This window comes from Ursus maritimus, unplaced genomic scaffold, assembly GCF_017311325.1.
Source record: "Ursus maritimus isolate PB19 unplaced genomic scaffold, ASM1731132v1 scaffold_23, whole genome shotgun sequence".
NCBI classification, from domain to species: domain Eukaryota; kingdom Metazoa; phylum Chordata; class Mammalia; order Carnivora; family Ursidae; genus Ursus; species Ursus maritimus.
The window spans coordinates 21,930,426-21,957,228 of record NW_024424786.1 but is presented as its reverse complement, the minus strand read 5'-3'; the positions used below and the strand labels follow the sequence as shown (position 1 = coordinate 21,957,228).

The following is a 26,803-nucleotide window of genomic DNA, read 5'->3' as shown; positions in this document are numbered from 1 at the left end:
TAAGAAGTGGAACAGCCTCTCCACACGTCACAGAAGCTGCGAGAGCAAGGATGTGCTGGTGCCTCTCCACCATACCTCATATTATCAGATTATCAAAGGCCTATGCTTATGGGGCAGGGGGACCACAGGGATATGTATCCTACACAAAAAACCTAATGCATTTCTTAGTTTTCTCCTTGATAAAACCCTACAACCCTGTTGCAATGACGACAAGAGCATGCACAGCAGAGTGGAAAAAACTTGGACATTAGATGGGTTCAAGTCCCACCTCGGCCACATTCTAACTGTGTGATCTTGGCCTTACTTTCCCCGATTCTTGAGTTCCTCATCTGTAAAATGGTACCCTACCAGCAATATCATAAAGCTCGTATAAGGATTAGTCATTGTAAATACACATCACACACACACACACACACACACACACACACACACACAGAGTATTTTATGTCCTTAGTACTCAATGGCAACATGCAGTGATGATCATAGCTGCTCTCTTAGCCCACCTACCTTCACAAAAGGAGTGGGAGGTAGAGAGAGTCTGTAACGAATGGGCCTACATCAAATATATTAAAATATTTTTAAAAAGGAACTACCACATTTCTGTGACTCATACATATGGACCAAATTTCACAGATCCTATTAAAACTCACAAGATATGGGGCACCTGGGTGGCACAGCGGTTAAGTGTCTGCCTTCGGCTCAGGGCGTGATCCCGGCGTTCTGGGATCGAGCCCCACATCAGGCTCCTCTGCTGGGAGCCTGCCTTCTTCCTCTCCCACTCCCCCTGCTTGTGTTCCCTCTCTCGCTGGCTGTCTCTATCTCTGTCAAATAAATAAATAAAATCTTAAAAAAAAAAAAAAGATATGACCTAACTTCAAAAAGTAGTCGGCCACTGTTTGGTTTCAAGATGGAACCCCAAATCCAAGTTAGAGTGACATCTTATGGGAGAACACCAACTCTGTTAAAGGAGAAAAGAAAAAATCCATTCCTTTATAAAGAACTATGGTACAAACAGGTAATTAAGGTGAAAGCCCAATTACGTTCTCTCCCTTCCAGCCTCGCAAACGAATCCCAGCAGCTTCTGGGCCAGAAAGCAAGAAACCACCACGGCACCCAATTTAGACTCTCAGAAGCAAGGCTTTGTGACAGCTGAGCCAGACAGGAAAGGGTTACAGAGGTGCTTCCAGGTAGCAATCGCTCCATCGGCATGTTTCTGAGCAACTGGGGCCTCAAGTCCCTGCATGGGTCCCTTTCACCCATCCGGAGGAGGTTCTCAGAACGTTCCTGGGCGCTCTGTGCCAGGCCTCCTGAAGCCATGACTCTCTGTCAGCACCTCTAATGCCAGTGCAGCTGTCCCAGGCTTCTTCCAAGACAGCTTTACAACCCTCCGCAAGCTCATGTCTCTGAGGGGCGCCTGCGAGTGTGGTCAGGCCTCCCTCCTCATGCAGTTTCGGTGACTGTGTCCCATCACTGCAGTTATCTACACTTGCAGGGGGGGCTGGGGGGAACCAGAAGCACTGGGAGATGGAGAGAGAAAAGCCTCGTCCAAGTGCTATCATGACTTAATCAAAGAAATGAATTAAAACCCTATATCCTATGTGTTAGGCCCTTAAGGGTGAGGAGCATTTCTTAGTTTAGTGCCCGTGGCTCTGAGAGCAGTGCCCCAAACACGGCAGATGCGAAAGAACATTTGCTGAGTGTATATGTTGCCCGTTTTGGTGCTAAGGACCATTCCGAACTTCTAAGAAATCAAGATAAGAGACAGAATGTGTGTAAGAGGGGAGAAAGGGATACAGGGTCCCTAAATTTGTTGACGTTTCTTCATTTGGTAAAAATGACTTTGTCTGGATCTTAAGGAATAAACTTTAAAAGATGGCCCAGGTTCTCCTTTCTTCTCTCTCCTAGATCTTTCCCCTTCAAGGAGACATTTGGGGGGGAAAAACCACACACAACATTTTTTTTCTTTTTCAAGGAAAAGAAATTACTTGTGTATTATAGAGAAATGGAAAAGGAAATATCCTTTTTAAAATTCACATGATACACAGCATGGCAATCCTTAACTTAGACCAAATAAGAGCAACAAAAACTTGGGCTCGGGAGGAGATCCGAGGAGCGTCTAACCATGCTGTCAGCTCCCCAGCCCTGTGGTCAAAGTCCACTGGCCACACAGTTTTCATGGTATTCAGGTGGGCTCCTTTCCGGGAAACTAAAGAACCTTTCAAAAGTATCTTGCATATTTTTCTATCCCTCGGTACTTGTAGATTTTACTCTTATTTCACAGTCGAGCAACTGATCTCTAGCTCTTTTTTGGCACGTGTGCACAGAGGAAGGATCTCTGGGGCCAGCCACAGCCCCCCTTTCTAGAGAAGCACCTGTCATCCACTTAATGGACCTGTGCCCCCCACCGTGCAAGCTCAAACCCCCTGACCCCAGCCTGCATCGTTGGCTTAGCCGACTGGCCTGGTTCCGACCCCACCCCTGACCCAGGCCTCGAACTGAGCCAATGGTCTTCTCTCCTGGGAATATGTAGTCAGGCAGGACCCTGTGGAGGTTAGGGTCCTATGTGACAGCAGGCCTCACGATCCAAAAGGCCTCCTGCTTGGGGTTTAATGCTCTGTAGTTAACCGTTTCAATTCTTAATAGTTTTATCTTTGAACTTGTGTTTTGTACGTGAAATTGGATAGGGCACTATTGGGAGGACATACCAGGGCTTGGGGCCTCAGCTCCCTTGGGGTCCTGCTTCCTACCACTTCCCTAGGAGGGGTTTTCAACACCTGCTCCCCGCCTTCTGGTGGCTGGCTGTAGGGTCTCCCTCGCCCTGCCCACCTCCCACTAGCCTCCTATTCCCCGGATGGTGAAAAGGGTCCTGTCGGTGGGGACCCAGGCACAGGTGCAGGGAGGGGAGGGTTGGGGGCCTGCCCGGCAGCATCCTGGGGAGGGGCCTGGTGGCAGCCCTCCCTCAAGTGGTGGTGGGGGGGGGAGGCTCTTGGCCACCCCTGATCTGGGTACTGAGAGTGCGAAGGTTACGATCTCTTTTGGGGTCACCTGGCCACCATGGGTCGCAGCAGCAGGCCCACAGGAAGGGGAGATTGAGTTCCCCACCCTGGCCATGGCCAAATTTTTATTTTGCACTGAGCCCTGTAAATTATGAAGCCAGACAAGGCGGGCTTCACAAGGTGGTCACTTCACTTAAGGCTATGCCAACCGGACATCTGTGGGGCTTAAGGCTGCTGAGACCTAAAAAGTGGAGGTGGGGGAGAACCAGCCTTGAATCGGGCATCCATCATGAACGGTCTGTCTTTCTAGGCACCTGTTCTCCCTGGAACTCACCCCACAGCATTCCCAGCCCTCGACCAGTGCCTGACTCCAGAAGGTGCCAAGTACCTGCTCGCTGTGGTCAGTGGAGATAGAGCCGTGTGGGGCCAGCACTGGAAAGAACCTGACTTTTCTCTGGTCCCACTCCCCGCCCCATGACAGCAGCCCCATCACCTCCCCAGCCCTAAGGCTTCAAGCGAAAAAACACTTACGTTAAACAGCAGCCACCTGGGAAATGATCTGGGACTTGGAACAAGGCCCGTGGTTACTTAGTGCCTCACCCCCACCCCAGAAATGAACTTGGACGTGGAATACACCACACTTAAGTGGCAGAGAAGCCGGGACGTGAGAAACAGCGGTCACGTCTAATTTTTCTAAGACATCAAAAAATAGGCTGCCCACAGAAAAGTGAGGTTCAGCTAGGAAAAATGCAAAAAACAAGGATGTCTGGGGAAAGGCACTAAAACCACCCAATCTTGAGTGGGCAGGACAGATTCAGCTCATCCTACCGAGGTGATCATGGAGGACAGGCAGGAGGAGGCGGGGCGGGGCACAGAGAAGGTGGGCTTGTCACCAGTGTGCACCTCCTGTCAAGCAGGCACCTCCCTGACCCCACAGGAGGCACTCAGGAAAACAGGGAACCCACAAGGCTTGGGGGTGGGGAGGAGGACACTAATCCCATCTTCCCAGAGGAAAGAACTTTCCATACAGCGGGAATTCTGTAAATGCTAAGACTGCCAGCCCCCTGCCGCTTCTACTGCTGTAGCAGTGATGATGATGATGATGATGATGACGACGACGACGATGATGATGGGATAGGAGAGTTACTTCTGATTTTTACCCTTGTCAGGCATACACTAGCTCATTATACCTTTGCCACAAACTATGCCCGTTTTACAGATGAAGAAATCGAGGCTCAGAGAAGCAACCAGCAAATGTGAGACCAGAACTGGCACCCAGGTTGGTCTGATTCCAAACTCAGGTCTTTCTCCCATTCTATGCCCCTGGTTTATTTTAGCAATGATAATAAAAAATTCAAAGATACAAATTGCCATATGTTGACTGTTCCTATGTACCAAGCACTTTGCATATATAACATTTCCTCTAAGAACCACAGCAACCTTTTGAGGGAGGTACCATGATTACAACTAGCTTACCACTCAGAAAGCTAGGTTCAGGGAGGTTAAGTGACATGCCTGCACTCACCCAGCCAGTAAGTGTTCCAGAAAGGACGGATCCAGATGCGCCTGGCAGAAGGGCTGGTGCTTTCAGCCACTGTGCTCTCCCGCCCTGTCACCTGGAAAGGCTGCTTATGTCCTTGCCCACAGGGGAAAGTAGAGGAGATCCATTTCAGCTTCACACATACTGGGAGCAGTTGGGCTTAACAGTCTCGGGTGATGTCACTCAGTTCCACCACAAAGCTTCCATCCAGCTGGGTCATTCCTGCTGCCCGACCCTGCTACCAGTATCCCAAATTCCGCCTCTCCAAAGGTACTTTCTCAGGGCCTCCCTCTCTGCTACCCACTCACTGTCTAGCAAGGCGAACACCTGGCTGCCAAGTGGATTCCATTCCCAAATGAGACATTCTTTCCAACCCCAGAGGCGTCTAGAAGCATGCCCCTCTGCCTCCCGAGAACTTGTGTTAACCAACAATTCCACTCCAGGCATGTTTCCAGTGATACCAAGGTCTACAAAGATTCCTGGCGTTGGCACCCAGCCAGTGATGGAAATGGTGGGCCACCTCCTTTTTTCCCCTCTGCGACTTTGGAAGTACAGTCATCGTCTCTAAGGATGTCTGCATTTCCTGTGAGCCTGGATACCTTCCTAGATAAGCAACCAGAAGGCTTATAAACACGACTCACCCCCAGGCCCAGAGAGTTCCTAATAAACCAGTCCTGATGTGTGTGTCTATCAGGGGGTGTGATGAGACCAGACAGAAATGCCCAGATGGAGGGTGAAGAAGATTTAAAACTTGGTACAACTGCTAATTCTCCAGTTAGCACCGCTTCAGTGGTAATTAAGAGGGTGAATTCGGGCTTTTAAAAAAGTTGTTTTACAAGGAAGACAGAAAACAGTCCATGTCTGTTTCACTGGACACACACACAATTAAAAATACTGAAATTTCTCTTCCCCAGGGTTTTTCAGAGGCTGCCTTTAGGGCATCCTTTAACATTTAAAGTATAATCCAGAAGATTTTTCTTCTGCGGCCCGATGGCCTGGGTTTGATAGCTGCTCTACCTTTTCCTAGCTGTGCGATCTTGGATAACCTCCCTTCTCCGGGCTTCAGCTGCAATATCTGTAAAACGGTAAGAACAGAATCTTCCTCATCAGCTGTCGGGAGGAATGAGTGACGTGGCCCAGGGAAAACGCTTAAAGCGTTTTGCGTAGGCATCCGAATCATGGACTGCTGGGCCCCAGGCCTGCACTTTCTGATTCTGTGAGTCTGAGGTGGGACCTGAAAATGTGCTTTTCCAACACGCTCGCAGTGTGGTCCGGGGACCACACTCTGAGAACCATCCGCTTAAGAATGCCTGGCTCGTAAATGCGTGAAAATGTTAGCGGTCGTGACTGTTATTGCTTTGGTCCTCCTTACAGCTAGCTGCTCACCAGCCTCAGACAAAGTTGCTCTGTTGCTTTCCACACCTAACAAGTATTTCTCAGCCCTTCCAACTCAGTCTTTATTCCTCGTGGCCCCTGAACCGCTGCACGGGTCCCCGTATCTGAACACCGCGGGCGTTCCCAGCACCCCCACCCCCCATGCCCGCCGTCCCTCCTCCATCAGTGCCCTGAGCCTGGCTGCTGCCTGCTCTATGGGAAATCACCCGATTTCATACATAATGGTTTCCTGAGAACACGTACTCGTGTGGAACGAGACACTTACAGGACGTAAGGAGGAGTTCTGCTCCCGTAGAGCTAAGAAGGATTATAAAATCCCTAATTACACCTCATCTGGCAGGTGATACACTTCCAGCGTTTTGCACCTACGTGTTCCTTCTTTTGCAACGGAAGGTGCAGTACCCTAAGGCCGATGAGGCTAACGACCGACCTGCCACGTCAGCATGCCCGCTGAGTTTCATCGTGACCCCAACTATATGAAGACTTAAGGTTCTCAATTTCACGAGACCCATCTCTTCCATTTATCTTCATAAAATTTGAGAAAAGTACAATAAAAGTATTCAAGTAATTGCAGAGGATTCAGGTAATTGCCGAGGAGATGGAGTATGGCAGAGGGACTGAAAGGTAACACGGCAGGTTGGCGGGCAGCCCCCCCCTCCACTGAGAGTAGCCTGAAACATCCAGGGGTCCTTCTCGCGGGCCCAGACGGTACTACCCCATTCTCTCCCCTCACAGGGCCAAGGAAAGCTTCTGCCAACCCCCTCAATATTTACAAACCCCACAATGCCTTTCGTCCAAGTACTGGCCAAATCCGAAACGCAACCTGTAACGATGTTCTCACCTAACGGCATCATCCCCTCCCCTCTTCCTTGTCTTTTCGCTGGAGCTCAGCCCACTTGCTCAACGCCCCATCCCTTGCTGCCCTCTGTCCACCTAATCATCTTTTTCCATTTGGGGAATCCCACTGGTTGGAGACTTCCCAGGCTGACCAAAGAGGAGCTGAAACTTTTCTCCTCTATTCCATTTGAGTTTGGGGGGGGGGGGAATCACACACAAGTGATTTTCCCCACTCTTTATCATCTCTCCACCCAACTAAGCTGTGGATTCTAACCAGTTCCATCTTTGCCCCTACAAAATCTACCTAGTCTGGGACTGTTTGGAAGGCTTTCCCATCCACTCGGGGTTTCAGTTAACACTACCCAATTGGATACATCTGTGTCCCGGTTCCGTCTGCAATCTCCAACCCCACAGGGGCCACGATGCTTCCATGGGTCTCCTCCTTTGGCTCCACCAGGTACCAAAAGCCCTCAATGAATCTTCCCTGATCGTGAGGTGCTAAGGAGGAAACTGGGCTCCTGGGACTCTCACAGATATGGGCAGTAGGGACGAGGTATTTGTCTCAAATGCTACCAGGCCATCCACGACCCTTTGGCATTAGGGTGACTAAATTTCCCCTTTTCCTAGGTATTCTCTCGTTCAGAGCCCCTAACTATAGACGGAGTTTCTGTATCGAGTGAAACTCTAGTTTCACCAAAAGGAATTTAATTTTCTGGGCTTACCGGAAAGCTTACAGCAACCACAGCACTGCCAGCAGATACAGGACCAAGAAAAGATTATCTGCAGCTCCCCCCTCCCCATGCCCCACACCACCAAGGTGGTTAACCACTAATTAGGTGATAGAAAAACGCCGAGCATATTCATATCATTAGTTTCCAAAGTTATAAGGAACCAATTATCTCACAGAGCTGTCTCCATGACACAGAGTTCCCCTGGGAAACTCCAACTATCCTTCCAGGCGCAATTCAAAACAGAGGAGAAAAGAAAATTCTATACTGGAAATGTCAGATTTGGGGGGCCAGCGTCTTCTGGAAATCTATCTGTGTTTCTGTCGCACAAACCGCTGGTCTTCCGTGTGTGTGGACACAAGATAAGCACCGTTGTCCCACCTGCTTCCCCTCTGCCTTCCCCTCAGGTCATTTCCATTATTCTTCACTTGAAGATATTCTTTCGTGACTCTTTCTTTAAAGCTACAAAATGAGAATGTTCGCTTTCAAAAGCAGAGTCACAGAGAAGGCTTTGTAAGTAGAGATGCCTGGGCTGGGGGTGTGGGGCCCAGGAGATGGGCGTCCATTGCTTAAGGCAGACGGCCAGGAGGGGCCATCTGATCCTTCACATAGAGGGCCCAGTACCCACAGAGCCCATTCATCATCTTCCCCAACAGCCACATCCACGGTGGCGTTGGGGTCTTACCTGTCCACCCCTGGGTTCTGCTCCTTCTTTGTCCCCAGACCTTCCTCCCTCCTCCTTGCTGGAGGAATGTTCTTCCTGGAGCCCATTCAGACTTTCCTTCTTGAAACGACATCTCCCAGTTGAATATGAAGGCTGGCCTCTAGAACCCTCTCTCCTGGATTTCCCTCCTCCCCTCCATCCTCCCTCATGGAGAGTTCTACTTGGCACGGCTTTGGGACCAGCCCATTTTTGAGAGGTGCCTAGCACAGGGCTCTCAGAACCCAAGTCTCTCTTGAGCCACCTTTCGCATCTGGTCATAGCCAGGGCCACCTGAACTGTTATTCTTTGCAGGCTATTTTTCTTCAATCCATCCACTTTTTAAAACATAAATATGCTAAAAATGAAACTATAGCAGCATCGTTTGCCATAAATAGAATGTAACTCAACCATCAACTCAATGCAAGAAAAAAAGTTACGAAATCCTAATTAGTGCCCCTGGCTGAAGGCACTACATTTGAGGCCTGCTCTGTCCTCCTGAAACAAGGAAGACGGCCAAGTCCCGCAGAAGTGCAGAAGACACTGGCACAAACCGAGACCCTCTCTGGCACCATCAGAAACGCTAAAGGAAAAGGAAGGGAAATACCTTCCAGCCACGAAGACTAATGTCATTTAACGCCCCTGCCTCCACCACCTAAACTCACCTGTCTCTGGCGGACAGCCCCTCCCTGTCTCCCAAGAGGCCTGACTGAGCACCTGCTCCAGGCCGTGTACTTCCCGGGCACTGCGGAGCCAAACACCTTTTTTAAAAAGAGCTCTGCACCTACGTGAGAGTTAAAACCTACACTGACACAGACAGCTAGACAGCGTCCAGGCTAACTTTCTCTCCAGTCTAGCACCTTCCACTAAGGAAAAACCCAGATTCAAAACTGTGAAAACCAGTTCCTACCCCACACCCACAGAGACTCACTATTCACCAAGCAGTTTGTCTGATTAAGCTCTCGATAGAAAAAAAATGACGTGTGGTTATTAGTTAAGTGTTTGGCATATTTTGTAAGCAGCATTAACCACCGCCAAAAACCTCAGGGCTTCCCAGATCAACAAGTCCCCACCCAAACGCCCTTCCCCAGCCATCCTAGGGGTAAGCCCCCCTTGCCAAAAGACAACTGACATTTAAAACCCGATTGAAACCACACCAAACGCTGTCTATTTTAAATGTCAACGAGGAAGGCGGCCGGGCTGGCAGATTCCTCCAGGACTGATTGAAAAACCACTTCTCTGGAGTTGGATCTGAAAATCAATCACTACAGACGGCAAGAGAAGAGGCTGAGGACAAGACTGACCTTTGAGTCAAGGGCAACTGAGATGATTCACTTTTGTAACTAATTACCTCTTTCTTAATCTTTATGTTTGTCTTTCCCTGGACGGGGGATTTCTTTCGAGCAGCTGAGACATCTGAGCCGACTGAATTCCAGGCTTCTGTTGAGGTCTGCTTTGTCCAGATTTATAGTGGCCATTTACCGGGGTGTGTGTGTGTGTGTGTGTGTGCGTGTGCGTGTGTGTGTGTGTGTGCGTGTGCGTGTGTGTGTGTGTGTGTTAAAGGACTGACATCTGCCATTCTTTAAAAGTGCACATAAAAGTTTGAGCTTCCCGAATCTTGGTAAGCAAAGAAAAAAAAAAAAAAGAATGCGTGTGTTGTTTTTAAGACCTAAAAACTCTTTAAACTGTCTTAAAAGTATGTTCTTGGATATGGAATAACATCACCAACCTGAAACCAAGACGTTTTCTGTTTTTATGTAAGTTCCCCATTAAAAGGGGTGGATGGCACTTCAGAATAACAAATGTGCATACATATAAATTTAATGACCACATTACTCTGTCTTGCTCTGTGCTCATCACTGTTCTGAACACTTGACAAATAATAATCTAGTTAGTCCTCACAACAACCTTATAAGGTCTGGTCCTCTTACCCCTGTTTTTACAGAACAGAAAACTAAAACACAGAGAGGCAAAGCAACTTGCTCAAGGTCACACAGCTAGGACGTGGCTATGCTGGGCAGTGCACCCAGACAGTCTGGCTTTAGGGGGCATGATCTTGACCACTCCCCCACCCTGTCCCCCCACCTTCCTCCCCACACACTATGTGCTGAGTGCTTTACGGGTGTTATTTCATGTAAACCATACCATGACCTCTAAGGTAGGTCATATTTTTATTGCCATTTTACAGATGGGGAAAACAAGGCATTTTGCCCGAGACCACCTAGCTAATAGTGAAAAGCGGGAATTCTGACTTCACCGAAGTGTCACCCAGTGAGTTACTCAAACAACACGTCCTCATGCCCTCCCCCTCCCCCACCATCTGCCTGTGGTTAGAGTCAGGAAAACAACTCTTATCAGTGGATTAGACACCATCCTCTAAGTGAGCCTGGAACCTTGAATTCCACAGCCCCGTAACAACAGGGTTTGGGCAGGAGGGACGTCAGATCCCCTGATCCAATCATCTTTAACAGAACAGACCGGGAGGCTTAGCGGCCAGAAATAACTTGGCTGAAGGGCACATAAACTTACAGCGACCCAGATGCCTTCCATGGGGGTGGGAGGGAAGGTCACTAGAGCAGCAATTCTCAAAGTGTGGTTTGGGGCCCCACGAGAGATCCCCAGACCTTTTCCACATGGTCAAAACTACTTCCTCAGTAACACTAAGCCACGCTTTGCCCTTTCCTGGCATCCTCCATGAGCGTACCGTGCGATTTTCCAGAGACTATATGATGTGCGGTATCGCAACAGACCGAATGGGAAACAGATACGAGGATCCAGCCACCCCCTCTTCAGCCAGCCGGTGCAGAGACTGGCAGACATAAAACAATGCCGCTCTTCTGGTTCTTTTTAATTCTGCAAAAGCTATCTTTCCTAAAAATGCCGTTTAAGCTCCTGTGTGATAGGTCTATTATTTAAATGCATTCAATATTTTAAAGTTTCTCAGGTTTAATGTCCAATATGGTGAAGACAGAGCTAAGCCAAATAAATGGTCATTTTTAAGAGCACAGAGGAATCCTGAGACTGAAAAGCGTGAGAACTGCTGCCCAAGACCATCATCTCCATGAAAGGAGGGACCACGCTGGCCCTGCACATATCAGGGACTCAGTGTCCGTAACTTTGGACGTTGAAGGAATGGTACACGCATGCTATCCATACACTGCCGTGACAGATGTGCAGACCCACGCAGCTTACCTGGAAATAGTCTGTAATGAAGGATCCAAGTTCACTCTTCAGCAGCCTCCTGGGGAGAGAGAAACACCGTCAAGCAGCCCTTGCTGGTACAGCTCCTGGTGTCTAGTTCACAGACACCAATGGCACAGGGACCAAGGCCAGGTCTAAGGAGGGAGTGTGCAAGGGTCTAGTAATACCTCTGCACAAAAGTTACTGGGTAATTCAGGCAATGGAAGTCCTACAGGGGGATCCAGGCAGCCACAGAAGATTCTTTTTTTTAGAGAGAAAAAGAGAAAGAGAGAGCGAACAGGGGGAGGGACAGACGGAGAGGGAGACAGAGAATCATAAGCAGGCTCCACACCCAGTGCAGAGCCCGACATGGGGCTGGATCTCACAACCCTGAGATGATGACCCCAGCCACAGGAGACTCTAATAGGGTTGGCAGAGGCAAGCCCGGGCACCTGGCTTTATGTGAAGAAAACAGAAAAAAAAAGCAAAGAGGAGAAAGACCATAATCCTGGAATCCTCCATATTTATACACTTTATGGTTTAAAACACATTTTTCATATATCCTTCAACCAAAGATTATAAAGTATGTACGAGAGGAGGGCAATTATTATCTCTCCTGTGCAGATAAAGAAACAGAGGCTCAGAGAGGTCCTCGGAATAAGCCAGTGGCAGAGTCAAGATTCACACCCAGGCCTTCTGCAAATTCAACACCTTTCCCCATAATCCCACCATGCTCTCCTCCAAATCCTTCAGGACATTCGGCTTGTGCCATGGTTTGGCTGGTCTTACGGCCCATCCCTGAGGGACTGAGGAAGTTCTTCAAGGGGACTGCAACCGGGAACACAGATTTTACTCATCCAGCCACCAACATTCATTGGGCTGTTCTTTACGTGCCAGACATTGTGGCAGCACCAGGTACCCAGAAGTGAGCAAACAGGAGCTCTCGGCGCTGTGGATCGATAGCAGGCTAATAACTATACTCGCAAGATAATTTCAGAGCCTTGAGAGCTGAAAAGAATTTTAAAAGTAGCGGTATTGGCACCGACCTCCTTGTCCTGGTGACAAGTCATGGGACTGGCCCCACTGCTCTCCCTTTAATTTGATCCAAACAAGGGGAGGAAGCTAAAAACATGAGTAACTGGCTCCCCAGATCCGTGAGTTCTCTAGGGGGGTACGCTCTTCACCACTTCAAAGGATTTCACTGGCCCATCCCACCAGTCGTGGTCATGAAGGGGCAAATGCACAGGCTTCTGACAAACCTGCTGGCTGTCTGCTCCCCCCAGAATGTGTACCCACACGTCGCTGGAGGAGGAACGGGAAGTTACAGTGAGGTATCATTAGGTGCAGATCATAGACCCAACAGGATTGCAGAAGAAAAAGACGGAGATCTCCATGATCTAAATTCTTGTACCAGAAAGACCCCTGGAGAGCTGCAAACACGTGCTAAGCTAGGAAAATATCTTCCTTCTCCCACAACCGAAAATGCGCGTGCGGTAGATAACTGCATTTGGAGATCCAGTATCACGGTGGGCTCCTGGACGGCCACCCCTCAAACACAACCCCGAAGCTCCCCCAGATGCGGGCAGGTCTGACAGGAAGCGGGGGCACCTTCATCAGCTGGCAGGCCAAGGGCTGGTCGCTCACCCCCGCTCTTGGAGCCTAGAGGCATCTCTCAGGCAGAAAACAGAAAGCTGGTGGGCATCCCCGGGTGGAGGCTTTCAAACAGGAAGAGACAGGGAGGCCGCTTCTGACTGCTGCAGGGACAGGCGCCTCCCAGCAAGGTCTTCACGGCCACTGGGAAGCCTCGAAATCGTAGGTGAGGAAGCCAGGCTTCCTCAAAAGGTGGGAAAACAAGTCCTAATAGTAATGGGCTGCCACACACAGGGTTTCCCAAGCACTTCGTGGGTACGCATGATGCTGAGGGATGGACACGGCTCTGAGACCAAGTGATGGGCGATGGAACTGGTGTCCCTGGGGAACCCACGCTGGGAAACACTGTGCCCGTGAAGACCCTTCGGGTCAAGTGGAAGGACGAAGAGGGCCGTGGGAAGGGTAGGCCTTCAAGGTCACCTGCTACAGGAGACCCTCCTGGAGCACAGTGGAGGAGGGATCTACGTAGCCGTGAGCGTCGTTAATTGAGGCTGGACATGGCTAACAGGCGGTTACAGCCCAGCGACTCTGCGGCAGTGCTCCGGGAGCATCGCCACGCTACCCAACGGAGGCATCCGAGAAGCGTGTCCCTGACCCATCAGGGGAGGCAGAAAGGCTGCAGCCCACAGGGAGGGGAAGGTACAGCACCTTCCGGTCCCGCGGGGGTGCCGCCAGCCGGGGCCACGGCCAGAATTCTGCAGAGCGTTACAGGGAGACAAAGCTTGAGGGAGAAACTGGCTGATAAAGGAGCAGAGGCTAAGGAGGGAGCCCGAAACAACCGCCAAGACGAAGGCACAGCAGAAAGACTGAAGCTTCTAAGACCGAAGCTAGCAGCAGCCATACCAGCAGCAGCGCGACGGTGATGGAGAAGAACGGTACAGGAATCAGAAACGATCCGCTTTCCATACTTTCCACCTAATGGACTATTTCTGACCGGATATGGGAAGACGACCAGACATGTGTCCTTTCCTCAATGCCGAGTTCAAAACCCTGTCCACTAGGTCTTGTTATATAGACTTAGCTGAACAGAACAGACCCCACTGGACCATTGAAGTCAATGTTCTGTTGTCCTGGGTGGGGCGGGGGGGGGCAATCAGTAAGCGGTTCTGTCTCTTAGAAAACTTGTCCTCTTCTGAGCAGGCTGTATGTTAGACAAGGTCACCGCATATATGCACAGAGTTTTTGCAGCAGCAAAATACAGGTATCAACCTAAATGGGCACCAGTAAAGTGCTCGTAAAACATCACGGTTCATTCCTACAATGGAATTTTATGCCATTGTTGGAAAAAAGAAAAAGAGAGAACTCTAATGATACATAAAGATCTAGGTTATATTAAGTTTTAAAATATGCAAGATGCTGAACAGTGTGTATAATATGCTACTTTGTGAAAAGATAAGAGAAAAAGAAGAATATGTATTTTTATTTACAGAATACCAATTAACTCAGGTGTCACATCTGTTCTTTGAACTTACTGCTCTGGAACAATGATGTGATTTGGTTTCCAACAGGCCCTTTGAACTAAAATAGATAGCACCTTGATTTTGAAACACACGGAGCATGTACGCATGCTTCCCAAGTACGGAGCCGGAGAAAGCTGCAGCTATTGCTGGAAATTAAGCAGGGCAACAAAACACTTTAGCAAACTTGATTCCCTGAAGTTAGAAGGAGATACAGCCCCAGTCTGCGGACCTCCTATAAATTGCTGAGTGTCCCCAGCTGCTTTTCCATATATATGTTCCTTACATATGCATAAAGAAGGTCTAGAAGAATGTCCAATAAACTGCTGTTATAATAATTACCTTTGGGGGGGGTGTTGAATGAGAACTGGGTTTCTGGGGTACAGGAGAGGGAGATTCTTTACGGTGTAACTCATTCTATATTTAAAATTTTTGTACCCTGTGAATTCTATGGAAATAAAAACATTTAAAAAATGTTTTTAAAAATGCAATTAACAAGAACCACCAGCAGGGTTACCACCAAACGGCTCGTAGCTGAGGAGGACTTCTGGGAGGGAGTTCCCATCGAGGCTGCAGTGTCAGGAAGCAGGTGGTCCCAGGGCACGGAGAATCCCACAGGGCCAGAGAACCTGCCAAGCCAAACCCACCTCAGCCTGCCAGCCTGAGAATTCAACTCAGAGAGAAGAGTGGGGAGGAGGCCAGAGCTGGCCCAGCCATCGGAGCAGACTGCCGCTGAGTCATATCGAAAAATCTCCAACCTGTTTCTATACTCGGTGTTTATTCTGCTTGCACTTGGTTTACAAGGAAAGAGTACTTCTGAAAAACATGATCTTAGCTGAACTGAGAGAAAGAGGGATTTTCCACCCCTCTGTCTTGATACACCATCTCCAGGGGGAACTCGGCAGCAGCGTCCCTCCAGAGCGACTGAGAAAGAATAGAGATCCCCGAATTCATTTGCCAAATCACAGCCATTTCCTGAGCACCTGCTCTGTGTCAGACAGGGTGCTCGCTGCTAGGAGAAGGGGTGAACAGACCTCGGACAGAGTTTCTCCCCACCGGGGCCACAGTCTTGCGAGGCACAGTAGACAGTACAAGTATCAAGGCGTCGAGGTGCACAGACCGAAATTCACAGACGGTCAGCTCACCCTCTAACCTTCCTAACTTCACCCGTTTAGTCTGTAAAGCACGAGAAAGGAGAGCAAAGCAAGAGGAATGACAGCAGAATTAACGAGCCTGTGGTTTGTGGTTCCCTAGATGTGATAGAGGTGAAAAATCTCATCGTCGATCCCTAGGATACGTGTTCTGGCTACGGCACGGGGGCTGAGAATCCGGAAGCCCCCTTCCACTTTTTCCACCCTCTCCTAGGGTGTTTTCCCTGAAAACAGGAGCATAATTATCTATAGGAACAAATACATAAAAATAAGGAATAAGAAATCAGTTGCTCCTAGGAGGGAGGCTAGATGATTTTTCCCCTCCACTGAAGTTTACTAAGCACTTACTAGGTGCCAGGCACTGCTGCCCACAGCACACACAACACGTGTTTCCTCCTCTAAGCCAAAAACAAAGCCGTAAGGTCATAGCAATATCTCCGCTTTTTATACACAAGGAAACCGAGCCTCAGAGGTCACTACGGAGGGCAGGCAGCAAGCACAGGACAGAGCTGAGAGGGGCCTCATGGAGTGGGGGGACCTGGACTGAAGCCTGTTGTCAGCAGTCACCTTTGCAAATCAATGCCACAGGTCAGTCCCTTGTACCCGTTGTCCGGCCAGAGTTCAGGGGTAACAAGGCTACTACTCTGTGGATTCGCACCAGGGTTAAAGGAGTTCATCCTGGACTGGTCAGTCCCCACAACACAAGGCTGGGCAGGGGCGTGCTGCCCGCGGCTGCAGATCCTGACGCCCACATTCCCAAGAACTTGATTCAACAGCTTCTCGGCATCTTTTTTAAAGTACAGCCGGACCAGCCCATTCCCAAACCTGGCATGAAGGACCCAGGAGAAACTCATGAAAGGGGCTGGACACTAGGGCCAGACCTCACCCCAGACACTAGGGTGACCTCACACCCAATGTGAGGCTTGAACTTACAACAAAGGCAGGGTGGTGGGGCCGAACTCAGGGGGCTGGGGGGGTGCCTAAGACGGAATTGACGTCCCAGCTTACGGGGCTCCGGCTTCACCTGCGTCACATATAGGGGCTTCCACGCCAGGCCTCATTTGCAAACAGAATCCTGCTGCTAACGCCAGCAGCAGCAGCCACTGAGCTGGAAGAAGGAAGTGGGGACCTGGGAGTAATGGCAAAGGAGCGCTCATGTGGACCCAACCCAAAAGGGAAATGGGGCACGAAGTTCAGTCAGAAGCCAGAAAGGCCACAATAGGGAAAAAATGGGGAACCGCTCACTGGTCTGTATTATCTCACCCCTTCTCCCCACCCCCCAGGCTGACTGGGCGAGACACCACCCCAGATGACAAGATTTCCTGTTATTACACAGACCCGCCATCTCGCCCCTCACTGTCTTGTCAACTCAACTTCCCACTTCTGTGGGCTTGAAGAGTAAACAAGGCCGGGCCGGAGCCGGATCCTGGCTGGTGGAGAGGCACAGGGACCCCACAGGGGCGGTGGTGCAGGAGTGGCCCAGAGGATGGTGAGAAACCGCCTCGGGTGCGAGCCACCATCTCCCAGGCACACGGGGAAAGACCCAGAGTGGCAAAATCCCAGGGGAGGATGCAGCAGTCTGGAGACAGGCACCATGGGGCTCATGGCTCCCCAGCATCCGTCAGGACGGCCAGATGAGTTGTTCAATATTTCCATGTCATCTGGCAACTAGGGGCTGCCCCAAGTACTCAGGCCCTCCCAGCTCGTGCCTTGGCAGGATCCAACCCGACCTCCTCGTGATCCAGGCCCTGTTCCTCATACTGTCGCTGGTCAGTGTCCCTCCAACCTGACCCCCCAACCTGACTGCTAACTCCTTCGAAGATCACCTCCCTCACTTCTGCAACGGGACATATTTTAAGGAGGTGGCAACTTTAAGCACTTACATGCAAATGCCCCTTTCCTCCTTGGGTCCATTTTATTGGGGCCCACTGGAGGTGGTGTCCATGACTCAGGTAAAATGAGGGGACTCCCATACCTCTTGTTCTCCGGCACCCTAGTGGGTGGTAGAGAGGACAGTGAAAAAGATGGAGGAAATCCAACAAACAGCTTCCATTGGCTTTCTTTCTTTTTTTTTAAGATTTTATTTTTATGTCATCTCTACACCCAATGTGAGGCTTGAACTTACAACCCCGAGATCAAGAGTCGCACTCTCTACCGACTGAGCCAGCCAGGTGGCCCTGACCTAATTATGTCACATGCACGATGCTGGACAGTTGGCACGCAGCAATGCTAATTCTCCAATCAATACCTCCGTGGAGGAATTTATCCTCAGAGCCTTGCCCAGGGCCATATACGCCGATCCTCACTCAAAATGAGGCCGACCTCCAAGTCAGCCCATGGTGCCCCACACACTCACAGGGACGGGCAGGTAAGGTGGGTGAGGGACTCGGGAGGGCATGAACAGCAGGGGCTGCAGCGTGCTCCTCGAAAGCCAGCAGCCAGGCTTGGCTCCCCCTGACCAGTTCCCAGCCCAGACTACAGGTCCAGTGTTACCCAATGTGAACTTTGCAGAAAGGCCTGGATTTTCAGGGGAGATACCCATGTTTCTAAACACTGGACAGGCCAACCACCACCACACGGGCCAGCCCCAGAGGTTTCCAATTCATCACTTCCCTCTCACTACTCTTCCCGCCCCCAAAGACAAGTGTGTTTATCAACCAGAGCAGACACAGGGACAACAACACATATACTCGGGCAGAGCCACCTGGGCCGAAAGGAGACTCCACCTTAAGCCCTTCCCAAAACAGGATCCTCAGAAGACAATGCCCCACCAACCTCAGGATCTGGTATCAAATCTATGCCCAGGGACGTGAGGCCTAGACCTGGACAGCGCGGGCTCTGCGTGCCTCTCGCCGCCTACTTGCTAGGTGTTTAGGGACACAGGGGCTCAGGTTCAAATCCCAGCATGGCTACTAAGCAGCTGTGCGACTCTGGGCGTGTTGTCCCAGCTCGCCGTGCCTCTATGCCCTCGTCCGTAAGACAGGGGTACCGTACCTGTCTCAGAGCTGTGGTGAGTGTTAGAAGAACGGACATGGGTCGAGCATTCAGAATCGAGCCTGGCACATACTCAACACTACACAAATGTCTGTTGTCATCATCACCTCAGCGAGCCCGTGGGCCGCATCCAGACTCTGCTCCTTCCCAGCTCCTCCCAGCCCCTCCCCCGGCCAGTCCCAGGACCATCAACAGACTCCCCCACGGAGATGGGAAAACCTGAGGTGCCTTTCCCTTGGGGGGCGGATGGCCCAAATGACTCAGAAGGAGGGCGTTTCAATGCAGCCCCGTCAAAGATCAAGCACAGTTCTTGGAACCTCCTCTTTCCTTGAAAATCTCTGGGGTTTCCTCCACCCTGCCTCCCTCCCAACAAGGACAGAAGCAGTGTGGTTGGAGAGAGAAGGAAAATGTGAGTTTCCTGCCTCAGGCCAGCTGCAGATGGCTCAGCTCTGGTTTCCGGAAACCTCGCCTCTCAGCATTCATTTCTGCAGAGAAAAAAATCCTCCTGGGGAGGAATAGAGGTGGGAGGGCATGGAGACGGTAGTCGCAAGAAGGTTATAGCCTCAGTTGCCCTTCCCGCCTAACCCTTACCTGCTCATCCTCCAGATTTCAAGATTTCAACTCCAGATTTCACCTTCCCCCAAATCACTATATGTGCCCATCTCCTGCACTCCCGGCACTCTGGATTCTGCTAGCACCCTACTTACGACATGGTACCATCACTGCCTGTGCAGGGCCCCGCTCTCACTCTGCAGGCAGCTCCCCAAGAGCTAGAACCACCTTCTTCCACAGCAACGCCCAAACCCAGCCCAGTATCCGGCACAGCATCCACGAGCATCCACGAGCATCCACTGATGACAGGAGTGAAAGAACCAGTGACCTCTGACCTCTCCTCCACACAACCCCCTACCAATCAAACAGTGAAAGCACTCGCATGGGTTCTTATAAGAACCTGTCGATGTAAATCACAGGTTTCTCACACTCTTCTAACCCTTCGTAGTCACACACCATCGGTAGAGTCAAGAATGTTCAGGAAGAGCGTGCTCTGGTGTGTCAGGGAGTTCGGCCACTCTTGTTTCTGGGAGAGCTCGCGAAACCCAAACCTCAGACCCAGATGCGTCCCCACTGCCAAACTGCAGCCACATCAGCACTGAGGCTGGGGACGGTATTACAAACCACATCGATGCCCCGCAGAGAATTTAAACCAAGAGGACATCCAGGACCAGGACCAGTCAGAGCAGATGGAATTTTAGGGCAGGCAGAGTCGTAGACTGTGAGGACCGGGGATCTCCCTAGAACAGGTCTATTCTAAAGGGTCATTTTCTTGCCTTTACGGAAATGACAACAAGCAAGTCCTGCTTTCTCAGGCAATTCTGATTTACGGTCTTCATACTGACTGACCATATGCCCTGATTTATTTGGGGGAAACTTTGCTGCTTTACTGAGGTGTGACAGTCCTGATGAATTTGTTCTTAAAAAGTCTCCACATCCTTCTCTTGATCTAATAATAATGTGTTTTAGAACTTGCCCATTGTTACCAAGGGTCTTCCTCATGGCTACCCCCAAAGTCTACCTGCTAAAATTTAAACTGGAGTTCATTTTCGATGACCGAAAGACCAGTTGTCCGTACTGACTGCATTATAAAACCTAGTTACATAAAACCCCCATCTTCCTCGTCACCCTTTGCATCCACCCATGTTTCAGTGAATGCACATTTCCCGGGCACGTGCTAGCCCCACCGTTAGAAAGGCGGCCAGGGCTGGCCGCGGTGACCTGGGGACACTGATTTCGACTTTGATTCTGGACTTGGACGATCCATCAAAGTTTATTACCGCTTGGCTCGAGTAGAATGGAGAACTGACAGAGTCATTTCCTCTCGTTCTTTTCTCTGCAGAAAGGACAAACAGCTGGCTCCTTGTAAGGACTCAGCCTCACCCAGACTTCAAGTCCAGCACATTCTTGGAGGAGCCTGTCCTGGACCTCTCTTGTTCGAAGTGAGCTCACCATCCGTGTGGCGAGTCACCACCCTGCCCTGTGCTCTCATACATGGTACCCGTCCATCCTTTATCACCGTATTATCGCTAACATTTCACAGGGATAGGAATAATGATGGTTAACACGTATTAGGCACTGGACCCTGCACTCATGGCGTGTTTAGCATTATCTAGTCCTCCCAACCACCATGAGACTGATGCTATTATTATCACCATTTTATAGAAGGAAAAACAGAGACAGGGAAAAACAAAGTAACTTGCCCAAGGTCACACAGCGAGTCTAATCTTGATTCCCAGTCTCTCTGAATCCGAATGCAACTCTCTTAACAAGTTACAAAATTCTTCTGGACCTGGTACAGATCCTCTGGCCCAAAGGCCTATCACAAATGATTGCAAAGTGGGCCTGAAAATCACTGGTCCTCTCTCTTTCCACATTCTCTTCCCCACATTCCTATTGTCCTGTGCCCCCGCCCCTCCCCATACACCCTCCTCACTGGGCATGCCGCAACCCTGTCGGTTTATGGACCTGCTTCCAAAAGAGAAAAGAAAAGGAAAATCAAAACCCAAATGTCTACACGAAGGTGAACCAGACAGTGGCAGGTTGGTTCTGGCATTTTAATTGCTGAAACGAGGGACACTTTATCCCCATGCAGGCACCTGCAGGTGTGGGCACGCGCCCAGGCCAGCTCACCTGACTCTATCGGGACCAGGTCACACGTACACCCAGCAGGCCTTGCGCATTCTGAGTCAGACTTTGAGTGTCTGTGATGTGAAAACCCATCTCCATTCTAACCACTCTCCTGGAGAAGGCCAGAGGAGAGAAGGCCCAGAACACTCTGTGGTCTTTGACAGCTTTGACGTCTTCTGGGCTCAAGTCACATCTGGGCAATCAGTGTCAAACCCCAACCACACGTATTTCTCCCGGCCTGAAAATTGTTTAAAACATAGGAAGGAACAGCCAGCCACCCCCTACCCCCTAGACTCAACACAGGAAGGGAGTGTGGGGGAGGGGGGTGTCATGCTTCTCCGAGGGGTGTTAAGAATCGCAGCACATGATGAAAGATGGGGTCCCAGAGGCCTCGTGAAAGGAAGGCAGAACACCAAGGCCATCCACTTCACCCTTCTTGAAGCCTAAAACATCTGACTGTACAACACGGTATGAAGAGCATAGGTATTGCCCCGGGCCGACCTGCATCCCTGCCAAACTCCTATGTTAAAGTCCTCCCTCTGTGCTCGCGCTCCCCCGTGTGCCCTCCCCGTGTGCTCGCGCTCGAGATGGGGCCTTGGGGAGGTTGTCAGGTTTCCATGAGGTCATGAGGGTGGGGCCCTCGAGATGGGATTAGTGACCTTAGAAGAAGAAACCGGAGAGCTTGCCGGAACACGAAGGGGAGGCCCTATGAGGACACAGTGAGCAGGCAGCCAGGAACTGGGCTCTTACCAGGCACCGAATCTGCTGGCCCCTTGACCTCAGACTTCCCAGCTTCCAGAACAGTGAGAAGTAAATGTCTAGGGTGGAAGCCACCCAGTCTGGGGCATCTGTTAGGGCAGCCTGAGCAAACTAACACAGGTGGCTGAGACAGGGGTTCAAACCCCGACTCCACCCTTTCTATAGCTGGGAGACCTTGGACGAGAGTTATTTTATGTTTCTTATCCACAAGTGTATGGATACACTACGAGAACAATGGTTGCCTCACAGGGCTGTGAGGAGGGTCCAATGGGCTGATGTACACGAAAGGTGCTCAGTGCTTTTCCAGACCAGCTCCCTTCCCCCACCCCCACTCATGCGGCCTTAGTCCTAGGACAGCCTCCATCAGCAATGCCTTCATGCACGCTGGGGCTCCTCTTGTCAACGGATGGCCTCCCAGTCACATTCAGCCCACAGATGTGTTTTGTTTGACCTGTACTAATGTTTGGGGGAAATTCAGATTATTTATCAACATTTAAAAGCCAGGAAATTTCACATAAAAGTCTTAATTTCCGGTTGAGAAATCGGTTGACATGTCACCAGCCCTGTGTCCTACCAGGGAAATCCGCAATCCCCTTTCCACAGAGGGTGAACTCTCACCCCCCTGCACCCAGGCCAGCCTCACGCATTCAGAAGACACGCTCGGCACCTGAAGGCTTCTGAGTTAACAACCCCCTGGGGAGAGAAGGCTGGTGGGAACTGCCAAGCCCAATACTTTTCCTAGCTGCCCACGAACAAAGATTTTAACTACCATTTCAGGATCAGTCTCCCGAAGTGAGGAACAATTAGCACGTTCCTGAGTCACTGTTTTATTTATTTATACTTCCACTGTGAGCTAAAGAACCCTCTCGGAGAGGCCAGGACCTTAGTTCTTGGAGTAAAACAGAGTTCTTGCAACCCAGGGGTTGGCTGACCCAGCTTTGCCCCTGTCACTCGACTTCATGGGGCCTCAGTTTCCTTCTCTGTAAAAGGAGGCTTTGGGCTAGACAAGCTCTATTGACTCTTCCCATATTTGTGTAATTACTATGTGAAATTCAAGATCCTGGATAGAAATTCAACACACCCCAGTTTACTTCTCAGCCCTAAAGGTTTTAACGAAAGCAGAGCTCTTTTTTTTTTTTAAGATTTTATTTATTTATTTAACAAAGATAGAGACAGTCAGCGAGAGAGGGAACACAAGCAGGGGGAGTGGGAGAGGAAGAAGCAGCCTCCTAGCGGAGAAGCCTAATGTGGGACTCGATCCCAGAACGCCGGGATCACGCCCTGAGCCGAAGACAGACGTTTAATGACTGCGCCACCCAGGCGCCCCTAATGAAAGCAGAGCTCTTAAAACACGTCACTGACCCTTAACACAGGTCTTTACTAAATGTAAACAGGACCCAAATCATGGCCTTGTTTATTGTTCCGCCAACTCCAGGGTTGGGTCTTAAGCCTTGATGTTCTGCACTTAACACACCAGACAGGAAAGAACATCAGGGCATTAAAAGGCCTGATGTGCAACCTCCTGTGCACTCTGGGACCTGCCTGCCTCTCTGCCCTCGTGTCACCAAAACATGAACCCAACCATACCACCCCCCCAACCTCTGGTATTCTCTGCATGTGGGCCTTTTCTTGGTTTCTTGCTCACTGCTGCTACAGGACCTTTGCACCTGCAGTCTCACCTGGTGAACTCCCACTGATCCTCCAGAAGACAGCACAAGGAGGACGTCACTCCCGGTCTCGGCAAGAACGAGTCATACGGACATGCTTTCCTCAGAGCAGCTGTCACAGCAGCACTCTTACATTTTACAGGTATGAGTAGTTGACCAAGGATGATCTCCCTGACTGAATATAAATCCCAGGACAGCAGGGTCCACCTCGGTCTTTGCCCAGTGTTGTCTCTCCAGTGCCTGGCCAATAAGGAGGCACTCAAATATTTGTTGAAGGAGTAAATAAATTTATGAAAAGCTGACACTACTGGGAAGATTCTCAAAGACAAGAAACCCCTCAAGGACCACGTCTTATTGAGGGTTGTATCGCCAAAACTTAACTGTAATGACAGCAACAACACACACAGGCGTAAGAGCCCCCGTACTTAGTGAGCTCTGACCTTGTCCTAACAGGTCATTTATACAATAACTCACTTTAAATCTTCACAAGAATCCTGTGGAAGTAGGTATATTTCCCATCCCTTTTCACAGAAACTGAGGCACATAGAAGTTGGTAAGTCACTTAAGTTGGTAAAAGCGACAAGGGCAACAGAATTCCAAGCAATCTGGCTCCAACCACAAGGCCATCTTGCCCAATACGGCACCTAATGGTTAAGCAGGGCTCAATACAGATTCACAGAGTATGTGATATCTGCCATATATCAACCCCTCTGGGTGCCCCCCTACAGATACTACACACAGGAATAAATGGATGAACCCTCCGTGGATCAGAAGTCTAGGTAGATAAGGGTCTCAGAACTTAGTAGCCATATGATCCAGAAGAAGTTGACAGAAGCAACAGCAACAAGAACCAAGCAGACAAAAACTTTAAGCTAGGCCTCCCGGTGGGGTAGCCCTCCCTGCCACAGCTCAGGCCCGCAGGGGAAAATGGCCCCTAAATGGCCCATCCACGTACCTGATGCTTTCGTTCAGTGCATAGAGCTCGTTGCTTTGCAAGCCGCCCCCTTTGAAGACATTGATCACGGCAGTCTGGACACTATAAGGGAAACGGAAACAAGCCCTCGTTAGAGGATCTGCCTGCCTAGGGCAACCTCAACGAGCAGCTAAGGGCTAAAGGCAGGTGCAAGGGCCAGAGAGCCCATGGCACAAACATGGCCCCGTTTTCCATCCCTGGAAATCCATCATTTCATTCCCACGGTCCTTGGAGAGAAAGGAAGACTGAGGCCAAGAAGATTCAAAAGCAGCCCTTCTTCCCCAACTTTCTCAAAGGTGAGCCAGTGTTCCTCACTGGCCTTACCGTCGGCCCTGCTGGCAAGCAGCACTCATGAAGGGCAGGTGGTGGGATCTGCTCTCAGGACCCTGGGCCTGGAGGGATCCAAAATGGCGTCTGCAGCAAGCAGATGCCAATGGTGCCTGGGGTTCCTTCACTTGGGAGGTCCCTGTCCTCACAGGGCAGCCTGCATGCCTGGGGCTGATATGAAATAATTAATTCCTTGCCTCAGGGTTACCTTGGAAGAGTTTCATTGAGGCTTGCCTCTCTTAGCTCTTCCGTTCCCCTCCTGCAAGGTGTACAGGCAGGAGGGGGTTAGTCCCTGGGGGGGCCACAATTAAGTCTTGACTCCACATGCTCTGGGGCACCAGCCCAATATTTCAGCAAGGAGCAGATAACAATCTTGTCTTTATCAAGGATCTCAGGTCTTTTTTTTTTTTTTAAAGAACACAGATCCATTCACAGCAAAACATGTCAGAGCCCCTCTTCACCCCCATCATAAGAGTTGTGCATTCATGAGAAAATCCAAAATGATTCAAAGTACAAAGAATCCAGTAATGGCTTTAAAATAATGATGCATTTAATTCATCCAAACAGTAATGGCTAGATATGAAAAACAGCCCACAAGGATGCAAAACATAGTGCTGATTCCATCTCTATTCAATGCTTGGTGTACAAAACGTCAGCCAGATACCGTATACCAGTGTGGCATCTCCTTTCCCAACCACCTGTGGCTCACAGGTACCAGGAGTCCCTGATTTATACCGCTCATTTGGCTTTTCACAGATACGTGTCTCATCCTCCCAGAGAGGGAACAGGTGTCTTGAGGTTACTTACACAGCCCCACCCCTGGGTACTCGAATACTCCGGGGTGTGACTAGGGAGCATGAACAGTAACTCTAAATTCCAATCCAACTGTCCCAGGCTGGGTAACTGACTCTGATAGCCCAGAGGCCCCCAGGGGCCCACCTCCTCTCTCCTCAAACTAGGGACGCCAGTGGGTACATCGTCCATAGGAAAACGTGCTGTCTTCATCAACTGCCTAGACGTAATCACGACCTTCTGGAACAGAGCTCTCACAGGAGCAGAAGCTGAGCCAGTCCCCAGGCCCTGCTCTGGCCCTATGGGAGCCCTCTACTCCATGATGATGGGCCCCCCGTTACCTGTTCCAGGCTGAGTTGGAGCTCAGCTGCAGAGCCTGCCGGGCTGCTTGGAATCGGGGCAGATCACTGAGCACCGGGGAGCTCATGAAACGCGGCCTGGGCCTACGGAAGGAGCCCATCTTGTGGAACTCAGCGGGCAGACTGGGGGCGAAGCCACGGGTCATAAGTCCAGGTGAGGGGACTCCTTCTCCTGTGGACCAGAAGGTTCCAAGTGCCCACAGGAAGGGCTTCTCCCAGGGCTATCCTCTGGCGCTCAGGCTTTCTTAAAACCAACACCTGAAAAGAGAGGACAGTTTTTATTCAACACTCCTAGGTTGAGCAGATCATTTTAGAGGAGGCTGGCTGGGATTTTCCGGCCACACTATTTTAAAAACGACTCCAGGACCCTGCAGTTAATATCCATACCCCACCAGCTCCCATCCGCGCATTCTTACAGGTCTCTTTTTGGTTACCCCAAGGTGGGGAGGCAGCAACAACGGGCATAGGTCAAGGCAATCCTACAGAAAAGTGATTTCTAAGCTGTGCCGGACTATGGTTTCCTATAAACAGCAAAGTCTGGGCACTGGCTGGGTTTCTGAAGACCCTGCAATGTTGTGTATTCAGAGATGGTTTTTTAAAAAATGCCGCAAAAAGA

General features: G+C 50.3%; 1 protein-coding gene across 8 annotated transcripts in view; it reads right to left on the bottom strand.

Moving 5' to 3' along the window:
* The window catches only part of PRR5L (proline rich 5 like), an 80,381-nt gene that overhangs the window by 34,977 nt on the left and 18,601 nt on the right, over positions 1-26,803 (bottom strand). For 7 of the 8 annotated variants that reach the window (XM_040638961.1, XM_008686791.2, XM_040638964.1 and 4 more), the window contains exons 2-4: positions 26,170-26,445; positions 24,692-24,772; positions 11,389-11,437 (exon numbers count right to left, since the gene is read on the bottom strand). In XM_040638961.1, coding sequence (XP_040494895.1) covers positions 11,389-11,437; positions 24,692-24,772; positions 26,170-26,333 — 294 coding nt within the window. In that variant the 5' untranslated portion in view covers positions 26,334-26,445. The remainder of the gene's footprint in view (positions 1-11,388; positions 11,438-24,691; positions 24,773-26,169; positions 26,446-26,803) is intronic. The other variant, XM_040638965.1, reaches the window with a different exon arrangement.